Source organism: Pseudonaja textilis, chromosome 11 (assembly GCF_049901715.1).
Source record: "Pseudonaja textilis isolate UNSWEBS1 chromosome 11, rPseTex1.2, whole genome shotgun sequence".
NCBI lineage: Eukaryota > Metazoa > Chordata > Lepidosauria > Squamata > Elapidae > Pseudonaja > Pseudonaja textilis.
This window is the reverse complement of record NC_142000.1, coordinates 3,318,941-3,336,855: the sequence shown is the minus strand read 5'-3', so window position 1 is coordinate 3,336,855 and position 17,915 is coordinate 3,318,941. Positions and strand designations below refer to the sequence as shown.

Below are 17,915 nucleotides of genomic sequence, written 5' to 3'. Positions count from 1 at the left end.
AAGCCAATACCTTCCCAGGTGTTCAATATGTCCTTAAAGTCCCAGTTCGACCAAGAAAAAACTTTCGTTTTAAAACTCCTTCTTCTTCCTCCTGCACATTCTTTATCCAGTTGCCGGCTTCTTTATGGTGCCCATTAAGACCGCCGCTCCACCGTCTTGAGAGAAGGGGGTTATTGCCGGCTGGGGAGGGGGTTTGCGATACCCCTCAACCCCTGTCCGGATCCCCGCTTTCTTCAGCTGCCCCAACAGGGCAGCCTTAGCCTCCAAATCCATCAGGATCGAAGGCAGCGGCAGCTAGCACAGCAGGGATCGCGGAGAAACGCGAATCCCTGCTGTCACCGAAGCCGACAAACCGGAAGTTCAGAGCTGGAAGGGATCTTGAAGGTCTATGTCAGATAGGTGGTTGTCCAGTCTCTTCTTGTAAATCTCGTGATAAAGCACCCACAACTTCTGAAGGAAAGTCTTTTCCACTGGTTGATCGTCCTCCCTGGCAGGAAATTCCTCCTGAATTCCAGGTTGCTTCTCTCCTTCATTAGTTTCCATCCATTGGTCCTTGTCCTGCCTTCAGGTGCTATCGTATCACCCCTAGTCCTCCTTTTCTCTGGAAAAGAATATATCTAGATCATAGATCTAGACAACTGTGACAAGTTGCTACCTTAAAACAAAGCAAAAATAAATCCACGATCCTTAAATGGAGCCAACAAGCCAGCTGGAGTTTAACCTTTGGCTTAAGGTGGGAGAAATGCATCGTGTGACCTTTATTAGGGTTCTTCCCCTGGGAGATTTGTGGGAACCAATCCTTGACTGCAGATGGTAGTTGTGGAAGAGCCACTGGCCTTCCAACAGGGGTCTGGTGCCTCCACCAGCTGAATTCCGGTGCCCATAGCTGGCATTCACTATCCGGGTTATAGTCAAGATGGCGGTGACAATGGTGCAATATGAAAGTCTGCCTGCCTTTATGGGTGTTTATTTTTATTTATTTGTATCCTGCCTTTATTATTTTTGCAAGCAACTCAAGGTGACAAACATAGCCAGCACACTTTCTCCTTCCTGCTTTTCCCACAACAACAGCCCTGTCCCTGCCACGCCCACCAAGCCACGCCCACAGAACCGGTAGTAAAAACATTTGAATCCCACCACTGGTGGGTACCCAGTTTGGGGATGGTAGCTTTAAAAATATAGAAGAGCACTAAGTGCATTAGCAAAACTAAATCTGGCCTTGAAATATTTAATATTTGAAATAAAAGAGTGTCTCTAGAGCAGAGGATTTCAAAACTCTTCCAGCAGTGAATTCCTGTTGCTACCTCTAAGGTAATAGGGATATCGCCTCCCTTAAGGCATTCTGTTCTTGTTTCCCTAACTGGTCTCAAATTATCTTGTGCATCCGAGGGAGACGTGCCGTTAAGAAATATGAAGTATAAATAAATAAAAATTATAGGTGGCAGAGGGAGAAGACCTGACTCACATCCTATTTGATTGTTGCCCTGTATAAGAGGGTGAGAGATACCTCGGTCTATATATTAAATGAATGATCCACTGGGATTCCCATATCAAAACCACTTACTTTATGTGTGGCCAGAAACTGAAAATAACATTTTAACACAGCACAGTAGTTAAGCAAAATGGTTTGGTTGAGATCAACATGATTGGGACCGATTGGGGTAGAAACATAATTTTATCATGTTTTATTTATCCATACGTTAAATTATTGTATTTTATTCCAATCTCATTTTAAATGGTATTTTATTCCAATTCCATTTCAATTTGTTTTTATCGGATTTTAGTAACAATTTATGTCTGGAACTCTGCACTTTGATATGGCCCATGGGCTAATCAATAAAGTAAACTAGCAATCTAAAAATTATAGGTGCTATTAAAGAAAATATATGGAAAAAATGAGAATTCTGCAGGGTTGGAATGGGAGGAAATGACCTCCAGATCAGCTGCGAAATTCCACGGACAGCACCGGCTTAGTCAAAGCTGGTTCTTGATGCCAGCTTGGTGATAGCACCAGAAAGGGAGCCTTGTTATCCCCTCACCTGTTCCTGCAATGACAGGGTCATCTCTGAAGTCACCTGGCCTTCTCCTCCCAACACCGCACCTGTCTCCTGCCAGAATGTTCACAGCTAAAGGGAACACCTGCTGCTCTTGTGCAAGAGGTTCTCCCTGCCAAGAGCTGGAGGGAGGGGCAGCCACCGTCTCCAGGTAGCCCATCCTCCATTCCCTTCCAGGAATCCTGGTCAAACCCTTCCAAGTTTCCACAGGTCTCTCTAGATACAAATGAACAGCATCTCCACTAGAAGATCATGTCATCATCATGTTTGGACTTTTGAAATGATGCAGCACTTCCCTCCTTCCCTCCCTTCCTCACTCACTCCTCCTCTCCTCTTCCTTCCTTTCCTCCCTCCCTCCTTCCTCCTCTCTCCCCTCCTTCCTTCCTCACTCAAGTCCTCCCCTCTTCCTTTCTTTCCTTTCCTCCCTTCCTTCCTCCTCTCTCCCTCCTCCTCCTCTCTCCCCTCCTTCCTTCCTCACTCAAGTCCTCCCTCTTCCTTTCTTTCCTTTCCTCCCTTCCTTCCTCCTCTCTCCCCTCCTTCCTTCCTCACTCAAGTCCTCTCCTCTTCCTTCCTTTCCTTTCCTCCCTCCTTCCTTCCTCTCTCTCCCTCCTTCCTTCCTCACTCAAGTCCTCTCCTCTTCCTTCCTTTCCTTTCCTCCCTTCCTTCCTCCTCCCTCCCTTCCTTCCTCCTCTCTCCCTCCATCCTTCCTTACTTGTCCTCTCCTCTTCCTTCCTTTCCTTTCCTCCCTCCCTCCCTTCCTCACTCACTCCACCCCTTCCTTCCCTTTCCTCCCTCCTTCCCTCCTCCTCTCTCCCTCCTTCCTTTCTCACTTAAGTCCTCTCCTCTTCCTTCCTTCCTTCCCTTTCCTCCCTCCCTCCTTCCTTCTCTTCAATGTATGTTGCACAAACCAAAGCAAACAATTGATTCCATAACCAAGATTAGGTTGACCACAGAAGGTCCTCTGGTGTGAACACTACCAATCTCACTTGGGGCTGGTAGAGAGGGCAGGAGATCTTGCATTCAGGGTTTTTCCCAGTTGCTAACTAAGCCAGCCTTATTTTTCCAAGGCCTGAGCAGCCTTTTTGCTCTTGTTTTCCCCTTGAGGAGCCCTTGCTGTTATTAAGGAGTTCGTGGATTATGTAAAACTATGTGAGACTTTTTGGGCCTGTCTTCTAACCGTCCCAGAGGATTTTCTTACCTTCCTTTCAACATTTCCAACTCCTTTCCTGGGAAGTTTTCATCAGCCTTGGCTCCTGATCTCTTACACACGCGCACTTACACGCCCAGGAACACCAACATTATCTTCCTTCCCCATGGAGAGGATTTTTGGCTGGGTGGCAGCAACTGGATTAGCTGCAAATTGGGTCATATTAAAAATTTAGGCTTTCTTTAACGACGAGAATTAAATAAGCCTCACACTGTGCAATTCAGCCCAGTTTCCCAAATGATCTATGGACTGTAGAACTGACTACCATCTTTTTGCTAAATGTTAAAAAAGTTATCCACAGGGCAGTGGTGGGATTCAATTTTTTTTACCTACAAGATACCCAAAAGGTGAAGTCAACTCAATTCCCAAGATCGTCATGGGCAGTTTTCTTGGGAAGAATATGAACGTGGCTTCCTTTGGCTTCTTCCAGGAGGTCTGGTTGGCTTCCCAGCCTAGCCTGTGTCTCTGGGAAATGATGGCGGCTGCCCAAGCCATGAATCTTGGAGGCCAACACCAAGTCCAACCTGCCTAGCATCTGAACTCAGACAAATACCCTCAATGTGCCTGAAAATCGCCAGGGGACTCAGATAATTGGGAAGTGGCATCAAAGAAGATGCTACTGCACCGCATATTTCGAGCTATTTGGGGCAATGAAACCTGACGGGAATTGGAAAGCAAAGAGCTCTCCCTTGTTGCCTCGACCAACTGCAATCCCATGGGCTGCAGATGGATGAAAGCAGAGAAAGTAGTTACTCATTTTTATAGAGGGATTATCGTTCCTTAAAGAGAGAGACATGTTCACCCCCAACTCTTGTGGTTGTCCCCAAGAAGTGAATGGTTTCATTCTCTCCCTTTGCAAGTTTTTGTAGGAAGCAAAATTATTGGTATACTGAGAAGCAAAATTTAGCTAAGCAAGGATTCCCAAGGTATCAATACTGAATCCACCCCAAATAAGGTGTCTATGAAATTATGGCTAGAAGGAGAGATTCAACCTGGAAATAAGGAGGAATTTTCTGACTGAGAACAATCAACCGATGGAACAGAAGTTGCCTTCAGAAGTTGTGGGAGCTTCATCACTGGAAGCTTTCAAGAAGACACTGGACTGCCATCTGTCAGAAATGGTGTATGGTCTCCTGCTTGGATGAGGGGTTGGACTGGATGACCTATATGGTCCCTTCCAACTCTGTTAATCTGTTAATATTAGGGGACTGGAGACTAAAACATACGATAAACCATGAACGGTTGCAGGAACTGGGCCTGGCTAGTCTAGGGACCAGGGGAGACATGATAGTGGTCTTCCAATATATGAGGGGCTGCCACAGAGAGGAGGAGGGGGTCAAGCTATTTTCCAAAGCACCCGAAGGCCAGACAAGGAACAATGGATGGAAACTGATCAAGGAGAGATTCAACCTGGAAATAAGGAGAAACTTTCTGACAGGGAGAACAATCAACCCTTCTGGAACAGAAGTTGCCTTCGGAAATTGTGGGAGCTTCATCCCTGGAGGCTTTCAAGAAGAGTCTATATATCTACTGAATGAAATGTTATATTAAAAAAGAAAATATATTAGGGAATATTCTTGGGCACTGTAGCTGAAAGTTAGAATTGGGATGGAATTGGAGAGGGGGAAAATAATGGAATATTATTTCTTAATAATAAGATGAAGTAAGAAAAAGAAAGGAAACTAGAACCTGAACGAGGGCGATATTGAGTATCGTTGACTACTAGGAGGACTAGCATGAAAGAACTAATACAATAAAATATTGAATATATAAATGAATGAATAAGTGATTAAATGGAATATAAGGATAGGTATTAAGGTTGGAATGAAATAAGATTAAGAAAAATAGTTAACAGGATTATTATGTTATTGGATATAAAATGTAAAACACCCAGGTGTGATATTGTTCACCCATTGATATGTATGTAAAATAAAAATAAAAAACTTTGTGGGGAATAAAAAGAAGAGTCTCCATTGCCGTCTGTCAGAAACGATGTAGGGCCTCCTGCTTGGGCTGGAGGAAGGGGGGTTGGACTAGATGACCTACAAGGTCCCTTCCAACTCTGTTAATCTCACCTGTTCTGTTCTGAAGAGCCTCCAATCGAACACAGGTAGCCAACCCACCCACCCCCGGCCGTCTCCTTGCCATTCCACCTGGCCCCTTGCCCATCCGCCCGCTTGGCCTGACCTGCGGGAGCTGGGCTTATCTTCAAGGTCTTCAGGCGATAAGATAGTGTGGAACCAGCCTGGACAGGCGCTCTTCTCGGGCCACATGTCCACCCCTGCTCCCTATATCAGGACCCACGGCTCTTACCTTCCTCCTAGTTCCTCCAAGAAGCCGAGATGGCTCTGCTCTGGGTGCTCTCCTGCTTGGCTCTCCTGGGTGCCGCCAGGGGTGAGTATCCGAAGCTTCTTCCTGCTCCTTGTAGTTGGGAAGGAGACCCCAAACGTAGGTTTCTCCACGCGGTAGAGAGGTGGGTCCCCGAGGGGAGGCGGGAGGCTGGCAGCTCCCTTTGACATCTCTGAAAAGGACTCCGAATTCATCGCCTCCAACCAAAACTACAGATGTCCCTGAGGGCCTGACGGGTAGTCCTCGACTTACAACGGTTCATTTAGGGACCGTTCAAAGTTACAACGGCACTGAAAAAAGTGACTGATGGCCGTTTTTTACACTTATGGCTCTTGCAGGCATACCCATGGCCACGTGATTTACATTCGGATGCTGGAAATCAGACTCACCTTTATGACAGTTACAGTGTCCTTGGGTCATGTGATTTCCCTTTTAGCGACCTCCTAACCAACCAGATTCACTTAACAACCATGTTACTAATTTAACATCTGCAGTGATTCATTTAAATACTGTGGCAAGGGAAAAATCATAAAATAGGGCAAAACTCACTTAACAACATACATTTTGGGCTCAATTTCAGTCGTAAGTTGAGGATTACCTGCTGTGATGACCCAGGGTATGGCACAAAAGCAACAAAGTCACAAAAGTAGGTAAAGTCCCTTTAATGGCCCCCAATGTCCAGTTATCATCGGCTGGAGAAAAATCCCTCCCAAGAACAGTTTTTAAAGGGAAGAAATTCAGTCTGAACCCAAAGTATATATAAATTGTAAATAAAAACCAACACACACCACGCTGCAGCAATTAACAACACAAGGCAGGATAAGGAATTGCAAATGAAACACACACAGTTGGGAGGATGCCAGAACTCAGATAAGACTTGACAAACCGGAATAATTCACGCTTTCCTTCCAGCAAGGTGCTGTGTGCAAACGCCTTTTTAAAATCCTGTTTTCCCAGCTGCAGCTAATGAAGGGAATCAGGGCCCTTTCTCCCCCATAACCCACATTGCTCCATTCTCCGTTCCTCCCTGCGTGCCCTGGGATGAAGAGGAGGTGGCCCTGGGTCTTCCTCTGAATGCCCAGCCAGACTGTGCCCTTCCCCAGTTTCTTCCACAGCTACCGGAGCCACACTCCCATTCCCTGTCAGCTGCTCAATCTCCCCCTCAGAATCAGATTCCAACAGGGGCATGACACCTGCATGCAGTATCTATTCATCTACTTGCATTTTACATGCTTTTGAACTACTAGGTTGGCAGGAGCTGGGTCTCTTGATGGGAGCTCACATCATCTCGTGGCACCCGGGTCTCGAACTGCTGTACTATAGACCTATAACAGTCCAAGACTCAGCATCTTAACCATTGAGCCACCGCATCCCTGCAAAACTAAACAACTGAATTCCAGGAGTTGGCAACTGGGCCTCCATTAGTTATGTCAGCTTTTCAGCTATTGCCATTGAATTGAGATGCCACCTGCATTATCCAGCCACAAGAGCCCGGCTTAAATTTCTATAAAAGTCTGCCTTTTTGAACTCCTGACCTGGAGACTTTCCTGGATACGGAAGACCAGACTGGATTTGTTCTGGTTTACAAGTGCTTGTGTTCACTACACAACCGGACTCCAGTATGTAAAGTAAATGGTGGGCTCTAACCCTTTGCAATAACAATGTCGGGGTTGCAAGTAATACACCCATAGCAAACAAAACTCCAAAGCAGGTGAATTCCTCAAAGAATAGTTTTATTAGCTATATCATACTGGCCAGGGGTGGGATTCAAAATTTTTTAACAACTGGTTCTGTGGATGTGGCTGGGTGGGCACGGTTAGGTGGGTATGGCCGTGTGACTGGCAACCCCATTTTTTGCCTACTGAGCCTCAGGAAGACCTCCTGGGGGGCGTTTTTGCTCCCAGAAGGCTTCCCTGAGGCCCAGGAAGGCAAAAAAAACGGAGTGCGGGGGTGGGCGCATAGCATCTGATCATCCGGAGGGGGAAAATACCTTAAGGAGTGACTAGGGGGGGAAATGCAGTCAGTGATGTCGGGCGTGAGCGATAAGCACTGACTGGACGGGGAAGGGAGGGGAGGGGAGGGCAGAGAGGGTCAGGGTCAGCCAGGGGCACGGTTTGCCGGTTCTCCGAACTGCACAGAATCATAACAACCAGTTCTATGGAACCGATCCGAACCAGTAGAATGCCACTTCTGATATTGGCCCAGTTCTGGTGAAAACCGACTCTGATTAGGTTCTTGTGGTTTTCACCCAATTAAGAGTTTTCCCCCAAAGTCCCCAAAGTCACATGGTCCAATCAGGTTACCATCCGGTTGCCTGGTAACTTCCCTCCTCCTCTCTCTGACCCCCAGTGGGGATGTCCTTGGTTCCTAGGAGAGAGTATTTTGTTTTGGCTACAAAACCTCAGCTATCTCTGTTCACTGCTCCCTATTCCTCAACTCCAGTGTGGCAACACCGAAGCCTCCAAATGGCTTCGGTCGGGTCAGCTTCAGGGTTGACAAACAGATTCGAAGGAAAACCACTCTCCTCCCAGGTCTGAGTCCAGGTCAAAGACTCTCTTTGGGATTAATGTTCTGATTCATTGCCAGGTTGTGGTGTCCCTGCCATCACTCCTTTAATCAGTGGCTATGCCCGGATAGTCAATGGGGAAGATGCCGTGCCCGGCTCATGGCCTTGGCAGGTCTCCCTGCAGGTAAGAATGCAGCACCTGTTTTGCTCCGCCTTGAAATTTGGAAGACCAAATAGGTTGGTGGTGGCATTGGGTAGAGGGTCAGAAAAATGATGTACCTTTTGGCGCCAGGTGAGAACTCCTGCTGGGTTAAGATGCAGCGGATGCCATGACCTAAAACAAAATCTCTCAACCTTGGTGACTTTAAGATGGGTGGACTTCAACTCCCAGAATTCCCCATCCAGCCTGGCTGGTTGGGGAATTCTGGGAGTAGAAGTCAACCCATCTTAGAGTTGCTAAGGTTGAGAATCATTGATCTAAAGCAGGGGTCTCCAAACTTGACAGCTTTAAGACTTGTGGATTTCAACTCCCAGAATTCTTCCTCCAGTCATGTTACCTGAGGAATTCTGGGAGTTGTTGAAGTCCACAAGTCTTAAACTTGCCAAGTTTGAAGACCTTTGATCTAAAGTGATGGAGAAGGGAACGGTAGCATAGTAGTTAGAGTGCAGTACTGCAGGCTACTTCTGCTGACTGCTGGTTGACTGCAATTTGGCAGTTTGAATCTCACCAGGCTCAAGGTTTACTCAGCCTTCCATCCTTCTGAGGTCGGTAAAATGAGGACCCAGACTGTTTACTACTACTACTATTACTACTACTACTATACTTTATTCATAAACAACTGTTGAATACAGCATTTTGTCCGGATACATTATTTATAAAAAAAAGAAACATAGCTAATACTGTAAAAATATTGTTCATTTACTAATAACAATAGTAATAATATAATAACGCCTAAATTTACAGCTCTAGTAATACTACAGTTCCCATACAAAACAGTTTCCATTCTTTGTATTTAACTCATTCATATTTTTAATATTTATAGCAATTATAGTTCTATATCCTCCCTCTTTTTAATAAGATCCTTAATTGTTTTTCTTCCTCTAACTTCTACCCCTTGTTTTAAGTGACTCATAGAACCTATTCCATATCAGATAGTATTCTGAGTCTTCTTTTTCTTGTCTTTTTAAAGTTAATCTGTCCATCTCAGTTCATTCTAGGATCTTTCTGATTACCTCCTCATCAGATTGTTAGAGGCTGACTCTGTAAACCGCTTAGAGACGACTGTAAAGCACTACGGAGCGGTATAAAAGTCTAAGGGCTATGGCGACTGCAGTCATCAGGACAGGAGGCCAATGGGGGGAGGATCAGTAGGGCAGACAAACCTTTGACCACCTTGGTCTACTGCCCAGCGGGCTAGTGAGCTGAGAAGCTGAGCATCTCAGGTACCTTTTTCTCACAGTCCACTCAATCTCCTCCATTCTGCAGGAAAAGAACGGTTTCCACTTCTGTGGCGGTTCTCTGATCAATGAAAATTGGGTGGTCACTGCTGCCCACTGCAATGTCAGGTAAGAAAGGGGCTCATGGAAGATCTAACCAGAGGGGTGCAAATATTGGAAGAATCAGGCTTTGGGGTCAACATTGTAGAGGTCATAGATAACAAGGCCCTTAAGAGTTTCCTAGATCAGAGGACACCAATCTTTTGGACCTCAGGGACCACCAAACTCATAATTTTAAATCCCGCGGACCAGAGACCCTGGGAAAATCCCTCCAAAAAAGTCTGCAGGAAAATCCCCCACTCCGTTTTCCTACCGATCGATCATTCGTTCCTTGGGATTGCAGGATACTGTCTCCAGCTCTTTCAAACAAGTTTGTGTTTAAGTACGTTTGACAAAGTCTGGGTCAGAAAGTAGTTGGGGCTGGGGATATATACAAAACATTTGCTAGACCAATTCTTAAGTACAGCTCATTTGTCTGGAGTCCAGAGATATTTCATGAGGAGAGTCCTCCACTCCTCTACTCACAACAGAATACCTTATGCCACCAGGCTTGAAATTTTAGGCTTAGATAACTTAGAACTATGCTGCCTTCGGTCTGACCTAAGCGTAGTACATAAAATTATCCATTGCAATGTCCTACCCATCAATGACTACTTCAGCATCAACCTCAACAATACACGAGCACACAATAGATACAAACTTAAGGTAAACCGCACCAAACTTGATTGCAGGAAATACGACTTCAGCAACAGAGTGGTCAATGCCTGGAACTCATAACCTGTCTCTGTGGTTTCTTCCCCAAACCCCCAAAAGTTCAACCTCAGACTGCCTATTCTAAGGGGTGTGCATAAGCGCACCAACACCATCTGTCTTATTGTTCCCTTTTATTTGCATCTATTTCATGTATTAATAATCATGTGTGTATATCTACATCTATATCTATTCATCTATCTATCTATCTATCTATCTATCTATCTATCTATCTATCTATCTATCTATCTATCTATCTATCTATCTATCAAATGCAAGCTTGACAAAAATAAATAAAATAAAATATAAGTGGCTTTAGACCAGTGTTTTTCAACCTTGGCAACTTTAAGACATGTGGACTTCTACTCCCAGAATGGGGAGTTGCTCCACACACCTTAAAGTTGCCAAGGTTGAAAAACATTGCATTTGATGGGAATTTGTCTAGCTCCGGCTTCCTTGATTTTATCCAGCTGCATAGGGGATTCTTAATGAATGACTCTTTTTCCTAATTTTCCACTTCCGTGCCAGGACAAGCCACTTGGTGGTGCTGGGTGCATTTGACAAAAGTGCTCGTGAGGAAGACTCTCAAGTCATCAAGATAGCCAAGGTGAGCAGGGCAACTGTGACATGGCAGCATCTAAGGGACAAAAATGCCCATCAGGTTGCAGAGCCTTGCAAGAATGAGTATCGGAAGAAGGTTGCTAAACTAGTTTTTGAGGGGCACAGCCTGAATAGGTGGCTTCATGGGTTGTAACAAAGAGCATCGTCACTACATAAGAAATTAGGTTGTTGAGTAGACCATGAGGGAAAAAAAACGACCCTAGAAGAATCTAAATGGCCCTACCACTTCTGGAGGTGTTCATGAAGTCATCAGGAGTTGAACTAATCAGGAGGCAATCCAGGGTGATGCCCACAGCTAGCCAGCTTTTGGATGATGTAACAAGCGAAGCAGGTTCAGACTGAGTTAGTATTTGGATGGGAGATTAGAGAAAGCCAGCTGTATAAACTATGCGGAGAGGTTGAAAAACTACCTTTGAAGAAGACCGAGCTCGGTTCTCCCGGCCAACCCCCATGGGGCTGCAGCCTTCTGGAAGGGGCCATTGGATTAGGAAAGACCCCACCTCTACTCATGTACTTCTTGCTTCCCTCGTCCCCATCTTTTAACGGTAGCTATTACCAGTGGTGGTATTCAAATTTGTTTACTATCGGTTCTCGGGGCGTGGCTTGGTGAGCGTGGCTTGGTGGGCATGGCGGGGGAAGGATACTGTAAAATCCCCATTCCCTCCCCCATCAGAGGTGGGATTCATCCAGTTCTGACCAGTTCTGGAGAACCGGTAGCGGAAATTTGGAGTAGTTCGGAGAACCAGCAAATCCTATTTCTGACTGGCCCTGCCCCATCTATGCTCCACCTCTCGAGTCCCAGCTGATCGGCTGGGTCTCCTTTGGTTGCCCTGCACAGGAGAACGGAGCTGGAAAGCAGGTTAGGGGGGGTGGGGAGGGAATGGGGATTTTGCAGTATATCCTTCCCCTGCCACACCCACCAAGCCATGTCATGTTCACCAAGCCATGCCCAGAGAACCGGTAGTAAACAAATTTGAATACCACCACTGCTCCCCACCCCACTAACCTGCTTTCCAGCTCCGTTCTCCTGGGCAGGGCAACCAAAGAAGACCCAGACAATCAACTGGGGCTCAATGGGAGGCAGAGAAGAGATGGGGTTGGTGGGGCCAGTCAGAGGTGGGATTGGCTGGCTCTCCAAACTACTCAAAATTTCTGCTACTGGATCTCCAGAACCGGTCAGAACCGGCTGAAAACCACCTCTGGCTATTACTGTTATTATTTTAATCTGTACTAGCTTTAATGTTTGCAAGCCGCCCAGAATTGTCTCTGCGCAAGATGGGTGGCACAGAATTCAAATAAAAACGAAACCAACCAACCATCAAGACAATGCAGAGATGTAACCCATGGGAATCCAGAGAGACGTTACCAATTATGTGACTGTTGCCCCAAGAGCCATTTCCAAGAGACAGATCCCAACTTTCTCTTGGCTTGAACTAAACCCCTTTTCCTTCCTCTGTCAGGTCTTCAAAAACCCAAAGTATAACATGTTCACCATCCGAAATGACATCACGTTGCTCAAGTTGGCCACCCCGGCCCGGCTGACGGCTCGCGTGTCTCCTGTGTGTCTGCCAAAAGCCACCGATGCTTTCCCTGGTGGGATGACCTGCGTCACCAGTGGATGGGGATACCTGCATCATACGGGTAAAACGGGGACTCTACTTCTTGGGGACAGGCAGTAAAAGAAACAGGAAGGGAAGTTCTGATGAACAGAATTCTGGGTCCTTTTATTTATCTCGGCTGCTTCTCTCTTTGATTAGTTTCCAGCCGTTGCTTCTTGTCCTGCCTTCAGCTGCTGCAGAGAATAGGTTGATCTGCTCTTCTTTGGAGCAGCAAGTATATTAAATTACAGATAATCAGAGTTGGAAGGGACCTTGTAGGTCATCTAGTCCAACCCCCCACCTAAGCATTGGAACCCTGTTATCATGTCACTCCTAGTCCTAATGAAAAGGACTAGGGTAGACAGGATAGCAGTGTTCTGATATCTCAGGGGTTGCCACAAAGAAGAGGCAGTCAAGCTGTTCTCCAAAGCACCTGAAGGCGGGATAAGAAGCAACGGGTGGAAACTAATCAAGCAACCTAGAACTATGGAGGAATTTCCTGACAATTAGAACAATTAATCAGTGGAACATCTTAACTCCAGAAGTTGTGGGTGCTCCATCCCTGGAGATTTTAAAGAAGAGACTGGACAGCCACTTGTCTGAAATGGTGTAGATTCTCCCACTTGAACAGGGGGGTGGACTAGAAGACCTCCAGAGCCCCTTCCAAGTCTGTTATCCTGTTCTGTTTTTTCTGTTACTGTTCTTGTAATTTGCCAGGTTTCAAATAAATCACTATGGATCAAATCTATCTAGATGCATAGTCCCCGACTTACAACCGTCATAAAGCGGTTCACCCATTTGCCCTACCCAATTTTACCGGTTGGCGACTGCTGTTCTATACTACTATAGAGAAGAAAACCCTAGAATATTTCAATATAAGCTGAATATCACTAATATTTACATCTTCTCCCAACAACTAATTGCCTTTTCTCCCTGAATTCTTTGTTTATTATTTAGCTAGCTCAATACCCATGCTTCGCTATGAAACTATGTGATTGGGCTTAGGTTTTGGGAAGGAAAATAAGGAAAACATAATTCTGCCTCTGCCTACCAGCATCCATCAGTATTCATCTGGCTGGCATCCCGTCAGAATTGAGGGGTGTTTGGAAAGTGAAACAGTATTTGCTGTGTGAGCAAAGAGACAGCAAGGAGCCTGGGTGTGGCTTAGCTCAACTTTTCTGTACTAAAGCTGCTTGGTGCCGTGAAACTAAAACTGGAACTGAAACTTCTCTCCTCTGCTTGTGTTTTGCATTTGGAACATATTTATTTTCAGATGTGGGGGGAGAGTAGAACTCCTTAGCATCAGAGCGTGTTAATAATAATACACAAAATGCTCTGATGGTCATTTCGAAAAATCCTTTCTAAGTGAGCCCCTAGAAGCCAAATATGTGTCAAATTCCAAGTTTGTAGGCTTTACGGTTCTGGAGATTTTGTGATGATGTGTGAATGGTATTTCACTTTTATATATATAGATTTCTCCAAAGCAATCTTTTTAAAGGCCCAACCTCCAACTTCAGTCTTTTTTTTTTTTTTAAAGTAAATGCCACTGTTTCTATGCAACTTCCAAAACTTGATTTTTCCCCCCACTGACGGACAAAAATTAGAAGTGGGCAAGCTCCGTTTCACGCCAGAACCTATGAAGTCCCTCAAGACTGGAACACAAGAAGCTCTTATTTCAAGGGTTTTAAAGCTGAAAAGTCTGCATGGGTTTCTCCCTGAATCAAAAGTCAGAGATGACATAAACACGACGAGAGGGTCTTGTCTCATCTTTTGTGCTTGATCTATTTCAGACAAGGTCTCGCCCAACAAATTGCAACAGGTGGCTCTTCCTCTGCTGACCAATCAGGAGTGCAAGAAATTTTGGGGCAACCGCATCGTTGATGTTATGGTGTGTGCTGGGGCTGCAGGAGCATCTTCTTGCATGGTATGGCCTTTTCCTGGTTGTCCTAGTCTGTAATTTCTAGGGGCTGTTGTGTATCTTCCCAGAATTCCTGCTCTCCATCCTCTGGAAAAGGTCTTAAGTTACAAAACCATCTTTGGCCCACATAGATTCTTCTCATTTTCTTAGTTCTGTCTTTCTACCTTCATGTCTCCCTGGTGGTGAACTTCTAGAGAAACGTTGTTACCTGGCGGGGAAACAGGCTCAAGATCCAGGTGGATCTTGGAAGACTTGAACGCCAAGGCCTGTCTAACAAAATGAAATTCAGTGCCGAGAAAAGTAAAGTCTTGCACTTAGGCAAGAAAAACCAAAAGTATGCATGTAATTTGGGAGAAACCAGGCTTAATAGCAGTAACTGTGAGAGGGACCTTGGTGTCTTGGTGGACAACCAATTAAATAAGAGCCAGCAGTGTGCAGCAGCAGCAGCCAAAAAAGCCAATGCAATCCTAAATTACATTAACAGACGGATACAATTAAGATTAAGGGAGTTACTAATACCACTCTATAAAGCCTTAGTAAGACACATCTAGAGTACTGAATCCAGTTTTGGTCACCACATTATAAAAAAGATGTTGAGACTCTAGAAAGAGTGCAGAGAAAAGCAACCAAGATGATTAGGGGATGGAGGCTAAAACATATGAAGAACAGTTACAGGAACTGTGCATGGCTAGTCTGGTGAAGAGAAGGACCAGGGGAAACAGGATAGCAGTGCTCCAATATTTGAGGGGCTGCCCCAGAAACGAGGAAGGGGTCATGCTATTCTCCAAAGCACCTGAAGGCCAGACAAGGAATAATGGATGGAAACTGAACAAGGAGAGATTCAACCTGGAAATAAGGAGGAATTTTCTGACAGTCAGAGCAATCAACCCATGGAATGGAAGTTGCTTTCAGAAGTTGTGGGAGCTTCATAACTGGAAGCTTTCAAGAAGAGACTGGACTGCCATCTGTCAGAAATGGTCTAGGGTTTCCTGCTTGGGTGGGGGCTTGGACTAGATGACCTACAAAAATCCCTTCCAACTCTGTTATTATTAAGTCGTTATCACGTTCTCACCCTCTTCAGAGAGTCAATGAACTTGTATAATAAAGGTTTCTAGGTCTCTTCTGCTTCTTGTTAGTCCCCAGAATTGGCTTCCCTTGGTCATTTTGTTTTGGTTTTGAGAAGCAAAGACCTGCTCAAGGCCACCGTCTCCATCCTTGAAGATCTGCCCCTTGTGATCTCCTCCGAAGTCCCATCCAACCCAACGTTCAAGCAGCCGCTGACCTTCTTCTCTGGTTTCTCCTGCAGGGGGATTCTGGCGGTCCGCTGGTTTGCCAGAAGAACGGGGCCTGGAATCTGGTGGGGATCGTCTCCTGGGGCAGCAACACCTGCTCTCCCTCCAGCCCGGGAGTTTATGCCCGCGTTACGGAACTTCTGCCCTTCATTGAATCCACCCTTGCTAATAACTAACATTCACCAGTGATGGAACAGCAATAAAAGCAGCAGCAGAAATTTTGCATCATCGTTGTTATTATTGTTATTATTATTATTGGTGGTGGTTAATCTTTAGTGTGATTGTCCTAACCAAGGACCTAGGAACTGTTCAGGTAGCGTCAGAGGATATAAGCTGTTCCAAGTCAGGGTGGTTTTTTATAGAATCAGGGTATTCAAGTCTGATAAATTCAGGATTTCCAAATAGCAAGGCAACCCTTTAGGTATTGCTCCAAGGGCTCCAATTACAATGGCGAAAACACGCAATTTCTTTTTCCAAAGTCGCTCAACTTCTATTTGTAAGTCCCGATACTTCGTGATTTTTTTCTTGCTGCGTGTCTACAATTCGTGCATCATCAAGTATTGCAATGTCAATGAACCAAACCTTTTTCTTTTCAACTATTGCTATGTCAGGTGTGTTGTGAGCCAAATGCCTGTCCATCTGAATTCTAAAGTCCCACACGATCTTGACTTTTTCATTTTCCAGAACCTTCTCAATCTGATGTTCCCAGTAGTTGTTACTATACTCAAATCCAAACTACTATTATTATTATTTGGCATTCCATGCAGTGTCTCAGCATTGCAGCGGGATTCTTGAACAGGTTTTTGGGCTGTGACTATTGAAAGTTGTGGCTATCAAACAGGCGCAGCTCAACATGGAGGAGGCATTCCGTAAAATGTGTGGGTGCAGTTCAAAAATGCAGCTAATATAATTATAAGGCCTTGCGATATAATTATATGTTACATAAGTTAATATATAATTATACTGCATGATAATTGTAAGGCTTTGGTAAGACTACCCCAGGAATGTTACATCTAGTTCTGGTCGCCACGATATAAAAAATAATGTTGAGACTCTAGAAAGAGTTCAGAGAAGAGCAACAAAGATGATTAGGGGGTTGGAAGCTAAAACACACAAAGAATGGTTGCTGGAATTGGGTATGTCTGGTCTTGTGAAAGGGGTGACATGATAGCAGTCTTCCAATATTTGAGGGGTTGCCACAACCTATTTACCAAAACACTAGAAAGCAAGACAAGGAACAACGGGTGCAAACTAATCAAAGAGAGAAGCAACCTGGAATTAAGGAGAAATTAACCTACAGTAGGACAATATTGAAGAGTTAATAAGAACAGTTCATCAATGGAACCGGTTGCCTGCAGAAGTAGTGGGTGTTGCATCACTGGAGGCTTTTAAAAAGAGACTGGACAGCCATTTGTCTGAAGCCGTATAGGGTCTCCTGCTTGAGCAAGGGGCTGGACTAGAAGACCTCCAAGGTCCCTTCCAACTCTTGATCTTCTATAGATATGAAACACTGCGCCAAGAGAGGCAAAAGTGAACGACTCTTACCAAGAAAGAAGACTTACTCTAGTAATCCATTGTTTCTCAAGGCTGGCTTGAAAATAGGTGGACTTCAATTCCCAGCCACCTTGGCTGGGAAAACTCTAGGGAACTGGAAGTCCAGTTTGCCAACTTTGAAAAACACTGGTCTAGGGCAGGGCTCTCCAACCTTGGCAACTTTAAGACTTGTGGACTTCAACTCCCAGCTTGGCTGAGGAATTCTGGGAGTTGAAGTCCACAAGTCTTAAAGTTGCCATGGTTGGAGACCCATTTTCTAGAGACTTAGGACCACGTGATTAAGGAACTGCAACCTTTATTTCTTTTTCCTTTCCAACCTCCTTTCGAAACAAACTGTCAATTTAGTTTTATTTGATTTGATTTGATTTGTCAATCGCTTCCAAGATAATAGGTATAAGTTTAAACATGGGTAAGAATACAGGAAACAAGTATGAATAAATGGGGACAATAGGACAGGGAAGGTAGGCACAATGATGCCCTTATGCGCGCCCTTCAACGTTTCGCTTCAACGACTAAAACAAGCTAAAACAAAATTGAAACGACTACAACAAAGGGCAAGGAAGTGAATA

General features: G+C 45.0%; 1 protein-coding gene across 1 annotated transcript; it reads left to right on the top strand.

Annotated features, from left to right (window-relative positions):
- Positions 1-5,603: 5,603 nt before the first annotated feature.
- Positions 5,604-16,003, top strand: LOC113445327 (chymotrypsinogen 2-like). Its single transcript, XM_026714447.2, has 7 exons — positions 5,604-5,655; positions 8,197-8,300; positions 9,603-9,682; positions 10,892-10,970; positions 12,445-12,625; positions 14,373-14,506; positions 15,807-16,003. Exons 1-7 carry the CDS (start codon positions 5,604-5,606, stop codon positions 15,966-15,968), a joined length of 792 nt encoding a protein of 263 aa, XP_026570232.1. The 3' UTR covers positions 15,969-16,003.
- Positions 16,004-17,915: the final 1,912 nt, after the last annotated feature.

Coding starts and splice junctions, on each gene's coding strand:
- LOC113445327 (XM_026714447.2), top strand. CDS start 5,604: ATGGCTCTGCTCTGGGTGCTCTCCTGCTTGGCTCTCCTGGGTGCCGCC. Junction 10,971..12,444: donor AAGTCATCAAGATAGCCAAG/GTGAGCAGGGCA, acceptor TTCCTCTGTCAG/GTCTTCAAAAACCCAAAGTA. Junction 12,626..14,372: donor GGGATACCTGCATCATACGG/GTAAAACGGGGA, acceptor GATCTATTTCAG/ACAAGGTCTCGCCCAACAAA.